We start from the raw sequence: 23,335 nt of genomic DNA, 5'->3' as shown, positions 1-23,335 counted from the left end.
ACAATAAAGTTTTGATATGGTATTGTGAATTAACATGCCTTTGACAAGCTACCTCACCAGAGACTACTGAGTAAGCTTAGTGATGGGATAAGAGGATGGGGTCCCCTTATGGGCTAAAAGTTGGTTAAACAATAGGAAGCAAAGTTAAATGGACAGCTCTCACAATAGAGGGAAATAAGCAGTGGAGTCCCACAAGGGCCGGTATTGGGGCCAATACTACTTAATCTAGAGGTGTCAAACTCATTTGTCACAAGGGCTGGATCTGACATAAATGTCTCTGTCGGGCCAGGCCACGTGTGCCATAAAATGTAGTGCCAGGTACTGGAGACATAAACTGCAGAAAGGACAGCAGCGGGTAAACTCCAAATTGGTGTATCCTCACTGCAAGGCCTCATGGGCTGAGGCGGGGGGGGGTGCAAAAGAAAACCCACATGGGCAGACTGGAGAGCCAGAAGTGCAGCACTGGACACTCCCATGCTGCTTGACTACTACAGACGAGGTTGTTCTGCCATGCTGAAGCCACAATTGGAGTAGCTCTGCCTATTCCCCCTCAAGCAGCCTCCTATTCCCTCCCTTGCACTAGTTGCTTGCTGGGCGGGCCGGTTCCGGCCCCTGTGTTTGACACCCCAGACTTGATCTGTTCATGACTGATTTGGAAGTAGGCGTGAGCAGTGTAGTGGCTGAGTTTGCAGATGACAAAATTATGCAGGATGGTGAGAACCAAGGATGACTGTGAATAGCTCCAGGAGGATTTCCACAAATTGGGTGAGTGGGCGGCAGTGTGGCAAATGAAGTTCAGTATTGATAACTAAAGGTGATGCATATTGGAACAAAAAAAACCCCCAACTTCATTTACAGGCCACTGCAGTCTGAACTAGCTGAGACTGAGAGAAAAAGAGACCTTGGTCCATTCTTAAATCCAGCAAGCAAGGGAAAGAATCTGCAGCTACATCTCAGACTACTTACAGTATTTGCAACCCAAGCTCACCTACCATTTGATTTCCCAATTACTAGTGGCCTGGAAGTAGACAATAAAGGAGCCTTTAATGGTGACTGGCTGTCTCTGTCATTCTCTCTGAACGCTGTAAAAGAAGAAATACCATCACATGACCCTATTATACAGGCAAAGGTTGTTAGCAGTTAGGATTCACTGTACTCCTCCACAGTTTTCCTAATTAACAGCTTCTGGTGCTAGGGCATGGTCCTCTGGTCAGAGAACGGGGAGTACAGATGCTCTTACTGTGACAAAGCTTTCTCTGCAGCCCTCCGCTTTCAATTCCACCAGTGGTAGCTTGCTACAGGAAATGTACTTGGTTAACAAGGAAAAAGCAACAGCTTAAGTTAAGTTAACTGCAAGACATCAAAAATAATCTACATGCAGAATTGTCAACATGCTGGTCTTCCCAAAAAAAGTCAAATGCAGAATACAGGTAGGTATTCCTGAGGAAGGAAGTTACACATTTATTAAGAAAGCTGCACAAAGGGAAGAAAAAAGGGGTGACGATCTCCCAAGGCACTTACCAGGTGGAATGTGCAGCTTGTATAACAGTTTTATCTTTTCATTCATTTCTCCATTGTACATAATATCTGTAAGAAGTAGACAGTGTACTAGAGTCTTGATGTTCTACTTCAGGCATAAGATAATTTTTAATGTAAGAAACAGTGAATCAAAATATCTGAGTATAAGATTAGGGTAACCAGTAGATTCGGCATGTCCTGAACATTTCCTTAAAAACCTCTGTTGGGAGGTCTGAAAGTATCAACTTTACAGGAAAGGGAGTGCTGGAGAGGAATTCATTCATTAAGCCCTTTTATTGTCCAAGACGACTATCTATCACAACTGAAAAGACAGAGTGGCCTGTTCAATTTTCCTCAGCACTTGGAAACTTCTTCAGGGTTTACCTGAATGTGTAATAAAAGGTATGGGGCAGAAAGACTTCACACCACAAAATACCACTGCAGGTTTTGAACAGCAATCCTTGCCCCTAGGAAGGCTGGACACAGAGGGCCACAGGGCAGAGAAACACTGATGGGGGGCATCAAGTTACCCCATGTAAGGCTTATCAAAAAGCAGGCTCAATACTTAGGATATTTCTTTCTACATGCTGCATTAAACCCGATGATATACAGCTACATAAGGCTGGATCCCTGTGTTGGGCAAAGGGAATCTCTCTGACCCTAAAAAGGCATATTGGAGATTGGACAAATTCTAGGAGCTAGACTTATTAGGTAAGCACCATACCCTAATTCTCTACTGCTCTACATTTGAAATTCATGAAATGCATGCTCCAGGACAGCATGCTTGAACTCCCAATGGCAAACGTATCTTCAAAGAGTTACCTAAACAGCCAGCAAACCCTTTAAATTCAATGAGACTATCCATATTCGTATCCAGAAGCCGGAACATCCTTTCTGCCAGAACCTCAGTGTGTTCTCCACATGTCCAAGGTGAGACAAGTTTAAAAAGGTTAGTAAACTGCTGAGAGTCAATTCTGTACTGCTCAGCGTAAGGTCTGCTTGGGTCATGGCGCTGAATCACAACTGCACTGTTCCACTCCCAGTAGCAGCTTATTAAATGTTCTCTCTAAGGAGAATTAAAAAGAAAACAATACAAACATCAGGAAAAAAACATGTTTTATATGGATAGATTTTTTAAAAAGTTATTACTGAGGAACACAGGAAACTTCAAAGTTCCATGTACATCAGAGAATGTTACCCTTGTTAGAATCATGCCAGCATGGTATTCCACTAACACTGTTCAATACCTACTGGGCACAGAAAAGCAGGTACACCCATCTCCTATTTAGATGAATGGGACACGAGTATGATTTATAGCATGTGACTGCAGGTATTATTAGCGATAGCAACAACTCTCAATCTACTGGGAATGGTGAACTCAAAGAAGGGAATTGTAAATTGGGTCCAGACCATTCTGAGATTTCCAATGCTCCCTCTAAGCTGTGGAGCCTTGTGAGCAAAAATCCTACTCTGTGAGCTACTGGCATTAAAGTTGTGAGTAAGCAATTTGGCTACTGCATAGTTTAAGAGGCTCACTTAAAATGAACCAGATGAGTTCACCCATGACAAGTTATCATCTATAGTAACTCATGATAATGGTGAAAGAAGAGGGGTAATATTATCGGTGTGACATTTTTAAAAACAGTGTTGCATCTATGCTACACCATCCCACATACAGGATCATAGCCTTTCCATATGTTCCGTCTCTTTCCTATGGGCTGTGATGAAGCAAGATTAAGAAGAAGAAGAGAAGAGATTGGGTTTATGCCCCGCCCTTCACTTGGAGCCTCAGAGCGGCTTACAAACTCCTTTCCCTTCCCCTCCCCACAACAGACACCCTGTGAGGTAGGTGGGGCTGAGAGAACTCTGACACAAACTACTCTTTCAGGAACAGCTGTGCCACAGCTTGTGACTGACCCAAGGTCACATCAGCAGGAGTGGGGAATCAAACCCGGTTCTCCCAGATTAGAGTCCGCACACTTAACCACTACACCAAACTGGCTCTCTATTAACAATTTAACTATATACAGTTGTGGTAAAGTAAGCATGGGTTAGGGTTTTGTAGATATGCACACACAAAAGTTAATGGAGATCTATGGGAATAAAGCCAAAGCCTTTCCCTGCAAGAAAGTAACTGGTATACACACCACTTGGGAAAAACACACCTAACTGGATATAACTGCTGTTTGGTCAATGAATTGGTTTGCCACTTGAATATCTGTTATGTCAATCTGTCATCCCTGTCCTTCCTTCCTCTGACAGTCTTGAAATCTAAGCCAGGCAGCTGGCCAGCAAACTGAAGGGTATCACGTAGTACTGCTAATTTTACAGTCCGGATTAGCTATAATAAAAGGATGTTCTTTGGTTCAGGTTTTGATTAGTTGACACCTTAGTATGAATATTACACAGCTCAGTCTTTGCTGCTGCAGTACACTCTTCTGAATCTTATGAAGCGCGTAACTGGCTTGATGTCTTTTTAGTGTTTTTAAAATAAAATAGTGGAATATGGTGCCATAATGTCTTTACGGCGGTCAAGTTGTGAGACTAAAAAAGGCTACGAATTTTTACTATTTCTACAGGAGTAGAACAAGCAATTTATCCCATGCTTGTTAAACATATACAAGACTTTGGAGTGGAACACGCCTGAAATGATTCCAAAAAGTCTGAGAATATACCAGAGCTGAGAAAGGGACTACATGATTAGACATGAGTTGCAAAACAGCATCCTTTGATTGCTTACCAACACATCAATCCATGAGCACAAACACATTCAGAAAACACACGATTTCCTTCAAAATTTAATTCAGAGATGTGCATACCTTAAATAAGTCATAAAGCTCTTCCAAGTCTTCCGGAAGAATAGAAATGTCTGGGATGACCACTCTGAGCTTAAGAGAAACAGGGAGAGCTCAGCAGAAAACTTGACATTTTTTCCTGGCAACTTAGAGCAGCCACATGTTTACATTCTCATACTATATTCCAGCATTAAAATATCCTAGCATCTTAAAGAAAGGTTTCCATTGCTGGCCTGCACTAAAGGGTTATATGCATAGTTGGTTCTTCCACCTACAGACAAAAACTTATTTCCAGTGCTCTACCTGCCAAACAGCTAAGAACTTTTCCATTTGTAAAGCTTTATGAGAAATTGTGAGAAGAAATGCATGTCACAGATCTCAAGAGATTTAACTCTACTTCTACCCCCCCGCCCCCAATAGTGGTAAAGAGAGAACTACGGCTTGTACCATTCACTTTACTTAGTGGCTTTGTATTTTAATACAGGTTTGCAGGTAATGTAAGCCTGGGCATGGCCAGAGGCTCTGAGCAAGAGAAGGAGAATTCTTGGGAACATCTTTGCCCCTTGATCTGGCCTGAGCTTCTTTCTGTTTCTCTTATTACATGCGGTGGCTCAAGTGGTTAAGACGCTGAACTGCAGGCTGTGGAGGGTCAGTAGTTCAGCAGTTCGAGACCCGAGTGTGCCGCATGACGGAGTGAGCTCCCGTCTCTAGTTCCAGCTCCTGCCAACCTAGCAGTTCAAAAGCAAGAAATTGCAAGTAGATAAATAGGTACCACTTCGGTGGGAAGGTAACAGCGTTCTGTGCGCCTCGGTGTTTAGCCATGCCGGCCACATGACCACGGAAATGTCTTTGGACAGCGCTGGCTCTTCGGCTTTGAAACGGAGATGAGCACCGCAACCCTAGAGTCGGATTCGACTGGCTTTCGAGCAAAGGAACCTTTACCTTTACCTTTAAGGCTGGTATGGCCAGAGGTGCAAGCACATTGCTTGTGGCCTGTGGCTTTGTAGATCCAGGGTTAACCCGGGATGTAGTCTACTGTTTATTCATTTATACTGCATTTTTGTAAGCGGCTGTGGGTCCCCAACCAGGTAAAAATTAGGAAAGAAATCCCTAAATAAATGAACTTAAGCTGTCTTATTCTGTTCTCTTTCCATAAAAGTTAATTGTTGGGTTAGATTTTTATAGATTGGATCCAGTACCGTGCAAGAGCACCAACAGCCCACTGGCCTATGCTTTACTATTTACTTGTTTTTATTTACAATATTTGTATCCCAACTTTCTGCACTTACAAGGCAAGTGCAGGGTCTCTCTCTGAAAGCCGAGGTGCTTTCTCCAGAGGGAGGTTCTTTGGGCTGCAGCAAGGCTCCATGCAGGCTAAGCAAAGCCATTACGTTCAAACTGATGAGCAACAGAGAAGCCAGCCTTGATACAGAGCTCTAGCATCGTCTAACAAAGTGAGATTTTGGATTCTGAGAATTCTCACCACATTTTGTTTGGTGGTTTCTTCGTGATTCTGCAGAACACGAATCCTGTGTCTGTAGCGCATGTGCTCAATCTGTTCCACAGAACGGTCTCCAAATTTCTAAAATTCAGGAACAGATTTTTACTTAGAGTGAAAGAAATATTCTTGCTGCACGGCAGACACTCAAATATAGGATATGTTCTATGTGCTTAAATTTAAACAGGAAAACTGTTCCAGAGTTTTGAAGGAAAACTTATTTGCTTCTTTAATATTTACCTCATAAGAATCCCGAATTAGGTCTGTTATTTCAGTTACAGGACAGGGTTCCAGATCATCACTGAAAAAGGCATGCTGATTCCCAATCAGTGGCAAGGGGCTTTCCTCATTCTTAACATGGTCTAAAAACCTGAAAAGAGCATTTTACATACAGCTAACACCTTGTATCCAACAAAAACAATGAACAGAGCTGGCAAAAGCAACATTTCACTGCCTTTCCCTTCTGCTGTGGCTCATCCCCCCCCCCCCCCCCCCAGAAATGATGCCCCAGAAGGTTCACTCAGGAACTCGTTTGGTTACATTGTGGGGATTGGTAATAGGAGGAGGAAACTGGTGGGAATCATCCCAGTGGACAAAGTGTCCTTCCAATGGCAGAAGACGGTTATTGGAAACAAGACAGTTCATTCCGGTACAAAGCCCTGGCAAAGTGGTCTGGCTTTCTTAAAGAATGTGAATGATAACATCTTGGCTTTTAAACGACATCTTGTCAAACCTGTTCCATTCAGAAACTGAGGCTGAAGTTGCTCCTAGAAGAGGATGACCCCCCTCTATGCTTTAGAAAAGAAATCGCAACACTGATGGAATGCTTACGGACATGGACTTATAACAACAGGAAAATACGATACCCTGTTTATAAGGGTTTTGAAAACTGAACTACTTTGTGCCGATGTTCAGGAGTACAATATTCATATATCTAGTTTCACATTATCATCACTGTTATTTAATAAGTGGCCAACTCATTTCTGTATTGCAGTAGCTAAGTTAGTACAACAAAAGTCAGAACAATACCTGCTAAGGATCATCAAGGCATGCCCATCGTCCTTGCTGTTACACAGTTCCACGGCGTTGGCCTCCAGAATAGCCAAGCCAAACTGGAAAATGGCTTTGATCCCGTCAAAGAAGAAGCAGTCTACAACATTAACAGCACTTTCCAAGGGCATGATGCTGAGAAAGAGAGTGAGGAACCACGACAGGGACACAGAAGCCAACGTGGAGAGGTCTTTCATATGTTCAGCCAATTCAGGAAGCTGCTCTTTTATCAGCTCTTCAAACACAGATTGATCTACCTGAGCACCTGTGAACCACAGCAGGTCATGTTAGCCAATGCTGAAATTATTACTTGCTTTCATCTGACAAAAAATATAATTCATAGCACAAAACCCAAGGCAACCTGCCTTGTCAACCAATAGGTTAGTCTATCAGTTCAAACCCCACTCCTCTTAACGGTCATTTCACAATGTTGTCTACATGGCAATGCTTTTTGTATGCTGTAAAGGGGGAAATGCAGGCACAGCCCCGTTTGAGGAGTTACTATGAAATCACATTTTCTGTAACCTAAAGTAGCACATGAAAACTAAGTACTAGTGGAAACAATTGTAAAAACAAAATGAGAACAAGAGATTTATGCAATAAAACTAAAGAACCACATATTTCCCTTTGGTCTGCACATATAATATACCAGCCAATCTTAACAATGAAAAATAAGCAATGCAGCTGCTCTTTCATTGCCCGGTATAAAGAATTCAGACATCCATATAAAAGCTTCTAACAAAGAAAATGTTTCTCATGGAACGGTGCTGTTACTGGACTCATTTCAGTGGGGATATGTAGTATACGTATCATTGGTTCCCAGAACGAAGAGACAAGACAGAGACTGAAGAAGAAGGGTGAGGGGACTCTCACCTATCACCCTGTGGTTAAAATAATCTGGAAGCATCCTCTCGCATACAGCAACCAACAGCCAAAAAGCTTCCTCCTCTTTGGCATACAGCAACAAAGCAGAAGTTAATATATTCATGGACTGTTAAGAGGTCAAAGAAAAAAGACTTAGTTGCAGTAACATCTCTCAAAAAACACTTCTAAGGTTTTTAAAAAGATTACAGCATTCTCAGAACCAGGGGCAGCTTAGAAAGTGAGTACACCTTAAAATTAAAGGGACTACTGAATTAATTCTACTGCGGTCCTCTGAACACATGAATCTGCCTTTTGGTGAATCAGACCACTGGTCCATCAAGGTCAGAACTGTCTACTCAGACTGGCAGCAGCTCTCCAGGGTCTCAGGCAGAGGTCTCTCACATCACCTGCGACACAATCTTTAACTAGAGACGTTGGGAACTGAACCTGGGACCTTCTGCATGCCAAGAAGATATTCTTCCACTGAACCAGGGCCCTTCCCCAAATTCTAGTCCCACTAGAATTCCTCTCTAATTTGTATATGAATTTTTGCAAAGTTGAATACATTTCTGCACAGTCAGAGTCAAACTGTCATTTTGTGGGGTTCACTTATTTCCCCCATTAGAACAGGTATATTTAGGACAAGACAATCTGCTCCAAAATTGTATTTTTATCCTATCAAAACCCAAGATGCTCAGTGAAGATAAACTGTACAGACTACACTGACTCTACATTTTTAAAGGGAAAAAAGCCCTCGAGACTTACCTGTACCAATGACTTCTTGTTCATTTACCTCTGAACTTATATAAAGGGTGCCCCCCCCCGAAATGCTGGAAGTCAGGTAAATGGCACGCCTTCCAGGACCACCTGCTCGCTAAGGCTCAACAGTGTAGATCAGGCTGAGTGAGAATAGGCAACTTGCTCATGTCACCAAGTGAGCTTCCACAGTACCATGAGAATATGAACCTGGTTCTCCAGGGTCTGAAGCTCTTAACACCAGATCAGACAAAGCAGTTACACATTCTCACTCAGCCTAACCTCTCTCTCTCTCTAAGTTGCTGTGAGAATAAAATGGGGGGGGGGGCGGAATGATTTAAGCTGCTTTGAGTCTCAGTTGTGGAGAAAGGTGGAGTATAAAAAAGTAAATAAATAATACATCTGAAGATGTAGGTTGGTTGGTAGATGGGAAGGACAGAAAGAAGCAGGTAAAAGTGAGGAAATGGGAGGCATCAGGAGCAAGGGAAGAGGAAATGGAAGGGGGATGTAGGGGAGAGTGAAGTGCCCCCCCCCAGTCCTTGTAGGCTCCCAACAGCACAACTGGGCCACAGTTTTCCCAGGTAGAGGCTGCCAGTGGAAGGGAAGCAGAGAAAGCAGAAGATGAGGGGCAGCTGAAGGCTGACTGGTGGGTGGGAAAGAAAGAAGAAAGCAGGAAAAGGGGAGAGGCTATTGGGGATTTCTGGGAAGAGATAGACAACATAGTGAAGGAGGAGAACTGAGATGCCCTCACGAGTTCTTGAGGGGGCCCCCCATTTGTTTAATATTAAGACTTTAGCTTATATTATTGTATGCATGTGTTTGGCAGGATGATGCATGAGGCACACAGCAGTCATGGGACTCTTGGCTGATACATATGTGGCTGTATTCAAGCTGCTGAGTGCATACCACTGACTTGCAATGGTTCTCTATAGACCCAGGGTGAGTTGTAGCTGTGCTACCTGAAGCCTTTTATACTTCGTTTACACATTCAGAATCTGCAACCAGAACACAAGAAGCAGGATCTGTCTGTACCTTCTCTTCAAACCTCTGTGGCTTTCTGCTGAAGGTCTGATCAGAGCTACACGCACAGCTAGCCTTTTGCAGGCCTCCCAGCTATTCAGAAGAGTTTACACTAAAACATCTATGTAGGGCTTTGTTTGGTTCTTCAGCGGAATACACAGACATCAGGGATATCAGATACGATCTTGTGTCCCCTTCCTCCCAACATATCTCACGGATGCACTTTGAAAGTGTGAACACACACATCCATTTAAAGGATTTTAGACATCCATTTAAAGGATTTTAGGGCTTGGAGAACCAATCAGGCTTGATAATACAGGAATAGACCAACAAATGGTATAAGGCACCTTAATGTACTGATGTTCTTGGCAAAGAACAGCTCCATCATCCACCCTAATCCTACCCCCTTCACAAACCAAAGGAGGTCCAAGGGAGTTCCCATCTACTTTTTGATGGCCTTACAGATTTTTACCTGGCAATACCCGATTTTGGGGTTTCTGTGTGCATACGCTGTCAAGACTCTCCTCAGCGCAGCTATGCCTGTTTCACTCTGGAAGGCAGGGTGCTCAGGTAATGAGCGATGCAAGTCACGTTCTATTTCCTCTGTTGCTATGCAACACATGCCCATGGACACCTCTACTAAGTTTTCGTAGTAACCAGGGTTAGAATGCAAATCAGTCATAGCATCTGAAGGCAGAAGGAAATGCAAAATAGAAGATCAGGTCTGAAATCAAGTATGTTAAACAAAATGCTCCTGTTTATAAGAAAAAAAGTCTATGCAAGGATGATCTGCAACACTTATGCAACTGGATTCTGTATTCGCTTAACATATTACTTAGCAAAAATTCAGAAACTTTCAACAGCATTTATCTAAAATACAGTATTCTCCAGAAAAGGAAACATGGGCAAGTTCAATTAAGCCAATCTTGGTAGTAAGCTTTGTGCAACCTATTTAATTTACATAGATATGGACAGGCATGCTAGAATTCTCTGTCCTAAAACAAAATTCAGACTGAAAAAATTAACAACATGAGTGCTGAGTATCTAAATTCTAAATAACAACAATAATGATCTCTGGTATACTGGCAGTCCTGCTTTGAGCTTGCAACAAAAGAAGTGACAGGAAACCTTGTGTCAGTTATTGTGCCACGTATGTCTCAGCAATGTTTGCCAACTTATGAGACATTATTACTGTGTAATAAATTTAGATAATCTGTAACCGTTATTTATGCACGCTAATAAAAATTACTATTACATTGTTCTGAATACTTAAATTGAAAAATGTACTATTTAAATGCAGTGCTGAGCAGAAGGGAATGTATTTCTGCCTTTTGTGCCTCTCATCACCACAGGAGCTTCCTTTCCATTCCCAGAATATGGAACTGGACTGCACATCATCCTCATTTCCCTTTCTCCTCTCAAAGTGCAAGTCACCAATGAGAACCACACCTACTCTACTGGCTTCTTGCCATCGTGAAATTACTGGCCAAGTCTGATGAGGAAATGCCAAATTACAGGGTTCTTACCTGAGAAAAGAAGCCATAGCTTGCCCCTTAATGACTCTGGGATTCCCATAGCAACAAGTTTCCTGATTTTCTCTGTTCGAAACATGCAGACCGTTCTGCCATACTCAGAAAAATGGTCATTCCACAGGCTCTCTTTGATTTGCTCCCTGGACTGAAAGCCAAGAGATGCACGTTAAACCTATCTTTCGTATTACTCCTAATATAAAGCAATATTCTCCTTTTTAAAGAAAGCTATTTATTGATACAAATATGCCAACAAAAACAGACCATAGAGGACAATTCTGCTTTGGTCAGTATCTAGGCAGTTCCACTGTAACAAAAACTGTTATGGTATATAAGAAGCCTTTTTGCAATCTGACTAAGTCTTGAAACAACAGACGGTGGACAGGAGATAGAAAGGGTTACAGAGTCTGAGAGCTATTGCCTACATTACCTTTTGAAAGATCCCATCATGGAAAGGGATTACATACCAATTTACATATTACTCACAGAAATAATTCCTGTTTCTTCTTTTTTTTTGCTATCAAGTCACAGCTGACTTATGGCAACCTTGTAGGGTTTTCAAGGCAAAAGATATTCAGAGGTGGTTTGCCATTGCTTGCCTCCATGCTATGCCCCTGGTATTCCTTGGTGGTCTCCCATCCAAATACAGACCAGGGCCAACCGCATTTAGCTTCTGAGATCAAATTAGCTTGGGCTATCCAGGTCAGGGCTTCATATTATAATGTAGAAAGTGACCCTGGTTCAGACACAACCCTCTCTATATTTATGCTTCCCTCTGTGTCATTCTAGTCTTCAGTACTCTAAATAGAGAATTAAAGAAACCTGCTGAGAAGTTTAAATTAATTCATACCAAAACAGGGTAAAGCTTCTTTTTCTCAAGGTCCAGGTTTTTTTGAGTCTTTCTACCACTTCTCAGAAGAATGTAGGGATACCAGGTGGGGCAATCATCCCCAAAGTCCCACCTCTCCTTCAGGGCTCTCAACCAATACTTGTGATTTTGTGATTGTCAGCCAATCAGAGCCCATGGAACTCCAATGGATGGGAGGGGGTCAGCCAGTTTCACCTGAAGAAGGGTGAAGAACCCCCTCCCCCCAGACAGGGAACTGTGGGTCTGGATAAGAGTGCCAGCTTAGCCAGGTTTTATTTGGCTTTCAGTTAGAGTTTGGGGATGGCATATGGAATAAAGCTTGTTTCAGTGAAACAAGCCCTACGTTCCTAACTTATGCATATAGGCTCTGTGAACAGGAACTCTATGTGGTAAAACAGCAGCCTTGAACATGCTGAGGTAACCTGTCAGAACTTAAAGTAAGGGAATCAAATCTCCCCCTCAGGGTTTATATATATGAATTGAGGCTCAGTTACTCTCATTGGGGAAAAACTGGTCACCTAGTGGGGGTGAAGTTGAGAAGCAGTTCACTTTGAAATAATGAAACATTCCTGTATAGAAATATTGCTTTCTAAATTCTCATGCCTTCTCCTGTGATGACATTCTGTGTCTCTGTTTCCTGTTGCAGGCCAAATGGTCCAGGGCAGTCCAAATGGCCTGAACTACCTTAATAGCCATGCCATATAACCACACATTCTTTCCCACCTCTAAGTGGAAGAGCTAGACCTGATGGCTCCTGGCTCTGGCCCACATGCAACAAGTCACGTAGGCAATGGAGAAGCTGGAGTTTGGGTCATGTGACTGCAGGCGTGGTCTCCAAACTTCTAGCGTATCCCCACATGCAGCTATGACAACCAACAACTGGGCAAATCCCCTGTCCGCTCGTGATTGGCTAATGGCCACAGCTGATCATGAATGGAATTGGGGTATAATTGTTTAATCCCTATGGGAATGAGCTTCTTGCTCTGCTCTTAGCTCTCCCTCCTTGTCATTGTCTGTTTATTGTACCTGGAAATGCTGTGTCTTGGAAGACAAAGAGCTGCTTTATGAACTGGAGCACATGGGTGCAAGGATGGGATTTCTCTTCAAAATCCCTTGGTACTTGGACTATCCTGGACTGTGGATGTTCTGACTTGGTAACTATGAATCTTTAATGTGTAGTTAAGGGAAATTGCCCTAGCCTTTGTTATTTTTGTAATCTTTTATAGTCTGTTGCTGTGCTCTGTACTGAATAAAAATTATTCTTATTTCTAATGGGTCTCTGATGTTGTAACTTGCATTCCAAGCCTAAATCTTGTGGCCCAAACGCTCACCATATACGCTACTATTGGAGAGTAAAAGTGTGCATCTCTGGAGTGAGTTGCTAATGTGTTCTGTCCCAGATGCCAACTAAGGGTTTGGAATCTCTCCCTTAGGAAAGGCAGGGACTATTGAAAAAGAGGTTCTGGTGCCAAATTGTTCTGAAACCAGAGAGGGTATAGACCATCTCGTGGTTTGTTGTTTAATGTACTGGAAAAGTAAAGGGTTCCCTCCCATCCCTGGACTGGCCTGGGTGGGCAAATCCTGTACAATTCCCACACAAGATTCTTGCCCTGTTAAATACTTTATTTTCTGTTAAACCTTTGTTGTTCATCTCCATCTGTATCTTTCCTGTCCATTCACTGTCGAACAAAAAGCAATGTCTACTTACCTCATAAATAATTACAGTCTTAGTCTAGCAGGTTCCCAAATAAGATACTTTTAGGGAGCATATAGCTTACACGTTACCACCCCTTCAATCAAAACTTGTGTTCTCCTTTTTATTTGATTGTAGGTGGGTGGGGTTTAAAGAATGTATAGGAGAGGCCAGAGTGGGGATCAGACATCCTTCAGTGCAAAAGGCAGTTGCCTCAGTCTCCTCTCCCCCACCCACAGCCACCACACCAGGACACCAAAATCTTAATTCCTTTACTGTCCAAGCTTCACATGAACAGCATGTCAGAAAATACAAAATCAATCTGTGAACTCTCAGGTACTTTTAAGATACACTTATGAATGTTCTCCCCAACAATGGAGCTATTTTACATACCATCCGAAAGTCTAGTCCATCCATTCCAGAATGGTGAAATGTTGAACTAAGAGCCTCTGTATTAAGGAGGTGTCTGCCATTTTTATCATTTTCATCCCCATTGCTTTGTGAAGGTGCTACTCCCAATCTCCCAAACTGATATTCAGCACATGTTGAATGACAGTTCTGCTACAGAAGCAAAGAAAGATTTTTCAGAACCAATTTGTAAACTGCGCTGTATGCTCTAGGTACAATACCTGCAGCACTACTAAAACAGCTCATCAGCAGACTGTAATTTTTCCCAGCTCTCTAGTTTACTAAAAGCAAACTGTAAAGCACTAAATATCCCAACAATTGTCTCAAATACATATTGCCACTAGGAAGTAAAAGGTATTGAATTCCTGTAGTACAGGATTATCATGCTATCTTCCAATGTACACTGCATTTTTTGGGTTTCACCAAAAAATAGATACTGAGCTAATTCTCAAACCGCAATTTCCCATGACACAAGTATGCTCCTTACTGGAATTTTAGATCAACTTAACACTACAGTGGACAAATCTACACAATAGTTCTACAAAATATTATCCTCTGATGCCATTAGAGGGCATTATGTTCTTTGCTCTAGTGAGAAACAGACAGAGCATGTTGACCATCTTTTCAGCTTTTTGCTGACAGGACTATTGGGAACATAGTGGCATTTCAAACCTCTATTGCCTAGTTTTCTTTGTGAATTTCACATCTGGGAACAGAGGTTTCAGGTTTCCTCTCTGAAAAGTCACTATAGTCAAACTATAAAAAATATACTTCATTTTAAAGCAAGTAAATATACTCAGTGTATCATTAAAGCACATCAAGTGTTTAATACCGTATCTTTGTCTTTGCCGTTACGGAGTGCTGGGTTGTTAGCCTTTACTTGTTTCAGTCTCAGTAGTAGATTCCCTACCAAGGTATCCCTGTCCTTCAGCTCAATGAACTGAAACGCTGTCTTGCTTTTTATGCTAATAATGATGGGATTTGGAAGCAGGCTGGTATCCTCCATCTTCTCAATGGTAACTACCTATTTAAAGAAAATGTACAAAATGTATTTATTCCACTAGATTCACACAGACTTCCTGGTAAAGTCAGCATCGTAAAATAGAAAACATGGAAACAGATTAATCAAAAGCAGCGTATCCACCTGCATTCACAGTTAATGAGTCATATGTGCAGGGAGCAGCATTTACGCATCTGTTTCTCTTCAGGCAGCTTAAGCAACAGCCCTTATGACAACAACCATTACGTACACAAGGCTGAATCCTTGTACCTACTGTTAAGTAGGTATTATAGTTTTGACGTTGCTTTTGGTATTTTTGGTGCTATTGAGTAAGGCTATGAGCTTAATGCAATAAAGTTTACGTATATGTAATCAAGAAACACTGTAATCGCCTAGTTATTTGCTTGTAATCCCTTTTACAATTTCCACATCCCCAGTAACAGTCCACAGGAAGAGCAGGAAGAACAGCTGGTGAGTGGGGCACAATGGCTGAAGTGGGTGGATTTATTTACTTATTTACCAAGGGGGACTCAAAGCAGCTTACAGCATTCTAACAACATTGTGAGGAAGGTAATGCTGATAAGTGTTCGACTTGCCCAAGGTCACCTGGCAAGCTTCCATGGTAGAGTGAGGATTCTAACCTGGGTCTCCTAGATCCTAGTCCAACACTTTAAGTACTACACCACCCTGGCTCCCAGGGACAATTGTATTTCTACAGTATTTTCATATTACCTTTCTGGAAAAGTCTGTAGATCACACATTTTATAGACTAGTATACTAATGGTTATTATCTTTCAGGGAGGACACAACAATTACTCCAAAATGCATACTCTGATCTAGGGGTTAAATACCACATAAAGGCCCACCATTATCTGAAGCATGTTAATGCTGGTTAATGGCTTGCAATAAACAGACACTCTTCTACTTAAGAGCCTTCTCCCCAAAGCAACATTTTAATCAGCAAGGTGATCTGTCATAAAAATTATGGATTTTAAAAACAAACATTTAACAGTCAAGTACAAAAAAAGACTGTAACCTCTAATAGTGGAATAAGAACATTACAGCACCCATCTTCTTTACTGGCAAAACAAACATAGCTGTCTGAGGTGTACATCCTTCCAGCTGTATGACAGCGGCTAAAGGGTGTCCAGAGAGAACAGTCCAGAAGTTCGTGCAGCCTCTCCTTCTTTGGCAACCTGAAGAAGGCTCTGAAGTACTCATTCTGTGTTCTGGCTTCAAGATCCCTTTAACAAGAGAACAACAGAGTCAATATAGTTTTGTTTCAAGACTAAAACTGACATCAGATTGAACCGTTTTTTGCAAAAACAGTTGAAAATAAAACTGCATTACTAAGCATTTGTTAAGGTATTTAAGATGGCCCAATCACGTACTCAGAGATGACTGTAGTCATCTTCCAAGGCCCTGCTGCAGATGCCCCGCCTTCTGAGATTAGGCAGGTTGCAGCCTGGGAAAGGGCCTTCTAAGATGTGGCACCAACACTCGGAAAACTTCCCTATCCAAGGAGACTTATGTATCCCCTTCCGTTATCGTCTTATGCCAGTAGGTTAAGACTTTTTGTTTCATTTGTCATTCCCTCAAAGATATCTCTTTCCTGCTCAATGTTTAATTTAAAAAAAAAATGTTTTTGTATGTATTTTAATTCTGGTTTTATCATGTGTTTTTGTTGGTGTTAATAGTTTTACGTTATTTTTATTATGTATGTTTTAATTTGTTAGCCAACTTACTGGCCCTTATGAGGGCATAAAGGTGGGCTATAAATTTACCTTCAAATACAAATCGCTTATTACCACCACCACTACTTTGGATGCCAACGAACAATGAGTGAGACTCCATAGAGAATTTCAGCAGACAGAAGGGGGCAGTTTTCACTAAATGCCCCTCCTACTGCAGATTGTCCCTTATAATCTGTTCCAACCCATACAGAGAATATTAAAAAATTAAGCTGAATCCAAGATTTTGAGGACAGAACTATGGTTGCCAGCCCCCCCCCCCATCAGCAGAGGTTATGGCTGCCAGCTCCAGTTTGGGAAACTTCTGGAGATTTGGGGGTGGAGTTGGGAAGGTCCAAGGACCGCAGTGGGGGACAGTGCCATGGAGTCCACCTTCCAAATCATCCATTTTTTCCAGGGGAACTGATCTCTGTAGTCTGGAGATGAGCTGTAATTCCAGGGGATCCCCAGGTCCCACCTGGAGGCTGGCATCCCTAAACAGAACACCATTCACAGAACAGAACTTCTTGAGTTCCCCCTGCTCTGCAGCCCCCCCCCCCAATTACACACCGCCTCCCAGAAACACGAGGCCTAATAAAGGGGTCTGCAGCAATGAATCAGCAGAAGTGAATCAGCAAAACATAAACAAATATAAACAAATCCCTCCTCCACTGGTGACAGGGCTCTTTTGCCAGCAACAAAGGAACACTGGATCCAGACCACTGTTTTTATGTACTAGGCTTCTGTGATTAATATAATTACACTTAGTAGAGGAAGAACAGAAAGGAAAAAATGAGCCCGTAAATTTTTGTCCCACAGTAAAGTTGTTTTTACTCTGGGTAACTGAAGATAACTGAAAATACAAGTGACATAATGTTATCTGCCCCTTTAAGAAACATCACAGAACTATTTTTCTGATCTGTAATCATCTCTGGCAGTGAACATCAATGTTAGCAGGCTAATGTTATGTATTTTGCACATATCTGACAGATTCTAGCTGACACTGCGGTTGAGATTGTAGGACTCTGGGACCCATTTGGTTTTAACCATAAGAATTTTAGATATTCTGATCACAAAGATCTCTTGCCCCTACCCACTTAAACAAGAACACATTTTTTAAAAAACTGCAAAGCTTTTGTTATTAGTTGTTGTAGAAATGTTAAATGTTATGTTTTGTATTCGTGCTGTTTCTTAATAAAATTTTATTTAAAAAACTAATCTCTTTTAACAGATTTAACACACATTAATTAAATTAGGAACACACCAGTATTATTTTCTTAGGATATGATTTTTATTTTCTTTCTTCAAACACTGTTCACTTTGGGGGGACAACCTGTTTCCCACGCTTTCCCTGAAGAATTCAAAGTATGGGCTCAAGAATGTAAGGAGTGGCTTCCAGCACATAAACTTTATTTGAAAACAGAAATGGAGCAGACTTCCCTAGTCTTTTAAGAGGTTTTTAAAATCTATGATGAACAACTGACATTGTAGCGCTTAGCAGAAATGAAGATTTTATAGCTATGTAAAAATACAAGACAGGATTAATAATCTAAAAGGGGCCCTAGCTCAGTGACAGAGCATCTGCTTAGCATGCAGAAGGTCCCGGGTTCAATCCCCAGCATCTCTAGTTTTAAAAAAGATAGTAGGAGATGAGAAAGACTTCTATCAGAGGGCCCTGGAATGCCGCTGGTAGTATGAGTCATAATACTTTGATGGACCAATGGTCTGATTCAGTATAAGGCAGCTTCATGTGTTCAAATCCACCTTTTTCAGCAAGATTTTGCACAGAAAGCAAAGTCTTAATTTAACTGAAACAAATAATGGAAAAGACAGAGGCATTCTATTAGTGATTCAATTTTATATCAGAAGATAACTAACAACACAGGCAATCATTAGCTATTCTGACTGAGATGAATCAGGATACGCCTTTTAAACGGTTCAGTGCAAAATTACTTTTCCATATCCTCATCAGCACAGATGAAAATGAGCAACAGCATCCTCAGCCAGTATTGCAGAAGCCTCTTTCCAAAAATAAGATGTATATGAATGGAAGGTCAATTGTCAACAGTTGTATGCACAAAGCAGCCCTTGAAATGTATACGCATGGAAAGGCACTAGATTAATAGAAAGAGATAACACATTGCCTCTAATTCTTTGATTTGCACATATGCAAATAAAATGCATCTATTCAACCCAGATGTTTTCCACACCAGAACAGGCTGGTGCAGTTTCCCTGCTGCTGCTGCATTTGCCAATTAGGGGTGCCAGGTCTTACCTCATTTTTATTGGGGGGGGGGGGGCGGGTCTGGCCTGTAGTCTTCTATGGTAACCATACAGTTTTGACCAAAATGCTAGTGTCAACGTGCCTGGCATGATGATGTCACTTCCGGGTGACGTCATTGCGCTGACCACTTTGGCACAGGAGGTGGCTGTTTGGAGTGCGGCTTCCCCTCCCCGCCAACTAGCCAGCGGCGGATTGAAGCCCCCAAAATCAGAGGAACCCCCATCCCGACTGGGGGTCTAGCAACCCTATTGCCAATACAGCTGCAGGGCTTCCAGAAAGCAATTTTCTCTATCGTTTCCCTGCCACAGTCCCCCAGTAGCGGACTCCTCTTCCCTCATCACCAGGATTTTTCCATTAAAAAACAGCTACAAAATATTATTATAACAATATAATAATAGGTGTCAGGTTCTCTGAAATCCAAGCTTTCATTTAAGGAGGATAAAGTAGGTATCTAACCCTTCATTGTGGAAATCTTAAGGGCAAAGGTGTATATCTCCATAGCAAAAGGGGCTAGAGACTTGCTCTTTCAAAAAAGTACATGCCAGAATTGTTCTACTGTTAACAACAAAAACTTTAAAAAGTTCCCCAGTGGTGGTGGGAGGAAATGGTTGCCACGGGGACAGGAGAAGGGGAAATGGCTGCCATGTGAGTGGGACTGGGAAAATCCAAATTTCTCTATTCACACAGCAGCCATCCAAGCTTTGCTGTGCTCTTTCCTGAAACTTTGCAGCAAAGCAGGGTTACTTAAAGATCAGAGAAAAACCAGCGAAACCCCGAGATGAACAAATGTAGCATGATGCTGAGGGGAAGCAGGAAAAAACAAACAACACCATTCCTCAACAGGATCAAACCCAGGGCAAATACCCAATGTGGAAATGGACATGATTTAAAATTAGGGCTTAAAGTTAATTTCCTTCTTCTCTATTCATTAAAATAAATGTATAATCTTTATGCTTTGATCATGTTTAAATGGTTAACTTCTAATAATATACAACATGATCACTCTTTCAAAAAACCTTAACTGACTATGAGGAAAGGCCATGGCTCAGTGGGAGAGCATCTGCTTGGCATTCAGAAGGTTCCGAATTCAATCCCTGGCAAAATGCAGTTAAAAGGATCAGGCAGTAGGTGATGGGAAATACCTTGACCTAAGGCCTGGAGAGCCACTGTTAGCCAGAGTAGACTGTACTAACCATGATACACCAATGGTCTGATTCAATATAAGAAAGCTTCATGTGTTCATGTAATTTGAAAAAGGATTGTAGTTTTAATGTTTAAGAAAAAATTAGGCAATTTCCACTGCATTATTTATTGTATGTTGTTATACTATTTTTATTATACTGTTTTCCAATTTCTGTAATCCTGCTTTATTGCATTACTTGTTGCATGTACTTTGTTCTATAAAATTTTAATCCAGTTTTCCATTTATTGTTTGGATGTATTTTATTGCAATTTTTAAGTTGTCTAGTGTGCCTATAATCAGCAAGAAAAGATTATTATAAATAAATAAAATGCACAGCTCCGTTCCCACATCACTGCATTTGGATTTGGATAAATGGATAAATTCCATTTATCAATATACCAAAGTGGATCCTGTAATAAATATCTGATGATGGGCAGATTTCCACCAGTGGAACAGGGCTTCCCTGCCTCTCCTCTCCCACTGCAGTCCATAATGGTCCCTCCCCACTGATGCTCCTGAAGGACAAGAGACCCCTGGGGCAGCACAAGGGGGAAATTTTCAAAATTGCTTTCTTTTATTTAGTGGAAATTGTACATGAGAACCAATTCAATGAATTGAGATCTACTTGTGAAATGCCTTTTTCTCACCTGCCCCTTCCCACTAAAGCTCTTGAAAGGTTTGGATCAAACCCAACACATGTAAAATTCCATGAAATTTCAAACGGCAAGAAAATTCACAAGACACGATGACTAAGAACCACTCACTCTTGCAACCAAAGCAGAAAACCCCTTCTAGCACTAGCTAAAAAGCAGAAAACCACTTCTAGCACTAGTAGCACTAGCTGCTGCCAACTGGAACCATATGCTGCATAAAAGTTTCATGCTTTCCACATCCTGATTAAAACTCCCACACAAAATCCATCAAAGGCAAGCCATTTTCAAACACTGATATTAAAGTGGCATTATATCCTAGTACAGGACAAAGCATGTTGGAGTTTTTGTACTGAAACAATGAGTCAACATCTCTCTACTTTTGAGAATTAGTCAACTGTACTTTAATTCTTCTTTATAAGTATATTTATGCTACCTAAAGAACTCATTTTACATTTAAGTCAACTTCATGATGACCATAATCAATGTTCCCTCTAAGCTGTGGAGTCTTGTGAGTAAAAGTTCTACTTTGTGAGCTACTGGCATTAAAGTGGTGAGCGAGGGATTTGGCTGCTGCATCAATTAGTTTGCTCTGGAGCCCTCCTTCCTGAGCCGAGACAAAAATTTGTGAGCCAGAGGCTAAAAAACAGTGAGCTAGCTCACACTAACTCAGCTTAGAGGGAACACTGACCATAATGGATACAATGAACCCACTAATATGGCAACTGTACATTTAGGGACTCTCCAGGATGAAATGTAGCAATTACTTCCCTCAGTGTATTTCAATTCCCCACTAAGACCTAGTTCTCAGGTATGCACAGCATGTCAGAAACAGCCACATGTCTGTTCCATCTGCAATTAAAGCACAGGTCCTTTTATTTAGCTAGTTTTGTGTTCAAAGATCCCCAACTTCCCAGTGCTTTTTTAAAACTTATACTTTCAGGCACAGGAGAAGGCTAATTTGGATTGGGACCATGGCATAAGCCCCACCCTGCACCATTTCCCCCAAGCTGAAACGGCCCTAGGGAGCAGCCATTCCCACATGTGGTTAAATATACAGGTACATGTAAATTTAGACCAACATGGCAAATAGCAGTTTCCCAGGGCCATTTCAGGTTGAGAAAACAGTGTGGTGGGTTGCAAGCTTTACAAAAACCCTACCTTGCATGCCACGGTACTGATCCAAATAAGGCCTCCACTCCCCAGAAGAGATTTTAAAGGAACAAACACCCCAAGCACAGAACCGTTTTGGCTCTAAGTGGCTGGTTCTGGGCAGTCTGCTTTAGACCAATAGCTAGAGTTTTACCTCAAGGATTTTCTTTAAGAGAAGAGCCTCCTGAAGTCTGCCATAATACAGCCCACCTCAACAGGATTAGGCCTAAATCAAAAGTAGTAATCACAACAGCAGAAACTTACACTTCGATGAGTTTGAGAATTAGGCATAGTCAATTGTTGTGCCAATTAAACAGCACTCTGTAGAACTAAATACAGAAAAACTGCCTTGGATCCAAGTTTAATCACATTCAGCAATATACTTGCTAAGGGGGAGGTTGACAAGACAAGTCACACTTGGCCATGAGTAAAATAGAAGCAATCTACTTCGTACATTTAATCAATAAAAAAATATTAAGACCCAAAGACAACACCCACAATTAGACAGTTCACATATGACTGTGTCCAAAGCCTGGGAAATACTTACTTCCCCTTCAGCAAGGCATGACGATGAACAACAAAAGAAAAACGTTGTTTCTTCAAGAACATAACATGCAGATGTGCAGCATGATAACTCAGTACAGATCTTGTAGAAAGACCATTTTAAAAAAAAACATTAACTGAAAAACCCTAAACATTTATTTTGAATTTATTAGTTTATGAGTACAAAGGTCACAGAACTCATTCAAAAGCTATTTTTGCCTTTTGCTCACTGCCCTTCACAGATATGTTTGTTCTTTATTTAGATTTGGTCAATGCAATGAGACAAAGGGAGGACTGTATAAAAATTGTAAGAGCTACTTATCTGCCCTTCAATAAATATAATTTCACAATGTACCTCTTGGTAATCTGAGTAGGATCTTGCAGACCTGGATCCAGTTCAAAGATCTCATTATCCAGTAATCTTCGGAGAGTTACATCTGCCAGCTGTTCCATTATCCTGAATGCCTCATCAATATTAAGGAACATGGAAAAATCACGTTCTTTACTTTGAGTGGTGATGCGAATAATGTCAGTCATAAAGATGTTGGAAGTTCTTTCCAGCTTCTGGACATCAACCCAGGGTATTACAAGTTTTACTGCCATTACAGAAAGACAAAAGGACATGTTCAAGTACACAGACATTAAAATCCCTAATACATCACACACATTTCTCTGAATGTTTATTCGGAAGTAAGTCCTACTGGACTCAATGGGACACTCCCGAATAAGTGCATATATAGTGATATACAGAAAGCTTCCAGTCACCGACACAAAAACACAGCACAGAAAAACAG

General features: G+C 41.4%; 1 protein-coding gene across 1 annotated transcript in view; it reads right to left on the bottom strand.

Annotated features, from left to right (window-relative positions):
- TBC1D8 (TBC1 domain family member 8) overlaps window positions 1-23,335 on the bottom strand; it is a 50,680-nt gene that overhangs the window by 1,641 nt on the left and 25,704 nt on the right. The window contains exons 5-18 of the mRNA XM_015422690.1: window positions 22,897-23,137; window positions 16,036-16,243; window positions 14,832-15,023; window positions 13,985-14,152; window positions 11,028-11,178; window positions 9,974-10,188; window positions 7,735-7,852; window positions 6,841-7,126; window positions 6,052-6,181; window positions 5,797-5,895; window positions 4,338-4,406; window positions 2,341-2,584; window positions 1,522-1,587; window positions 993-1,082 (exon numbers count right to left, since the gene is read on the bottom strand). Of these exons, the coding sequence (XP_015278176.1) occupies window positions 993-1,082; window positions 1,522-1,587; window positions 2,341-2,584; window positions 4,338-4,406; window positions 5,797-5,895; window positions 6,052-6,181; window positions 6,841-7,126; window positions 7,735-7,852; window positions 9,974-10,188; window positions 11,028-11,178; window positions 13,985-14,152; window positions 14,832-15,023; window positions 16,036-16,243; window positions 22,897-23,137 (2,277 nt within the window). The remainder of the gene's footprint in view (window positions 1-992; window positions 1,083-1,521; window positions 1,588-2,340; window positions 2,585-4,337; window positions 4,407-5,796; window positions 5,896-6,051; window positions 6,182-6,840; window positions 7,127-7,734; window positions 7,853-9,973; window positions 10,189-11,027; window positions 11,179-13,984; window positions 14,153-14,831; window positions 15,024-16,035; window positions 16,244-22,896; window positions 23,138-23,335) is intronic.

This window comes from Gekko japonicus, unplaced genomic scaffold, assembly GCF_001447785.1.
Source record: "Gekko japonicus isolate JY-2015 unplaced genomic scaffold, Gekko_japonicus_V1.1 scaffold1177, whole genome shotgun sequence".
NCBI classification, from domain to species: Eukaryota; Metazoa; Chordata; class Lepidosauria; order Squamata; family Gekkonidae; genus Gekko; species Gekko japonicus.
This window is presented reverse-complemented; position numbering and strand designations above follow the sequence as displayed.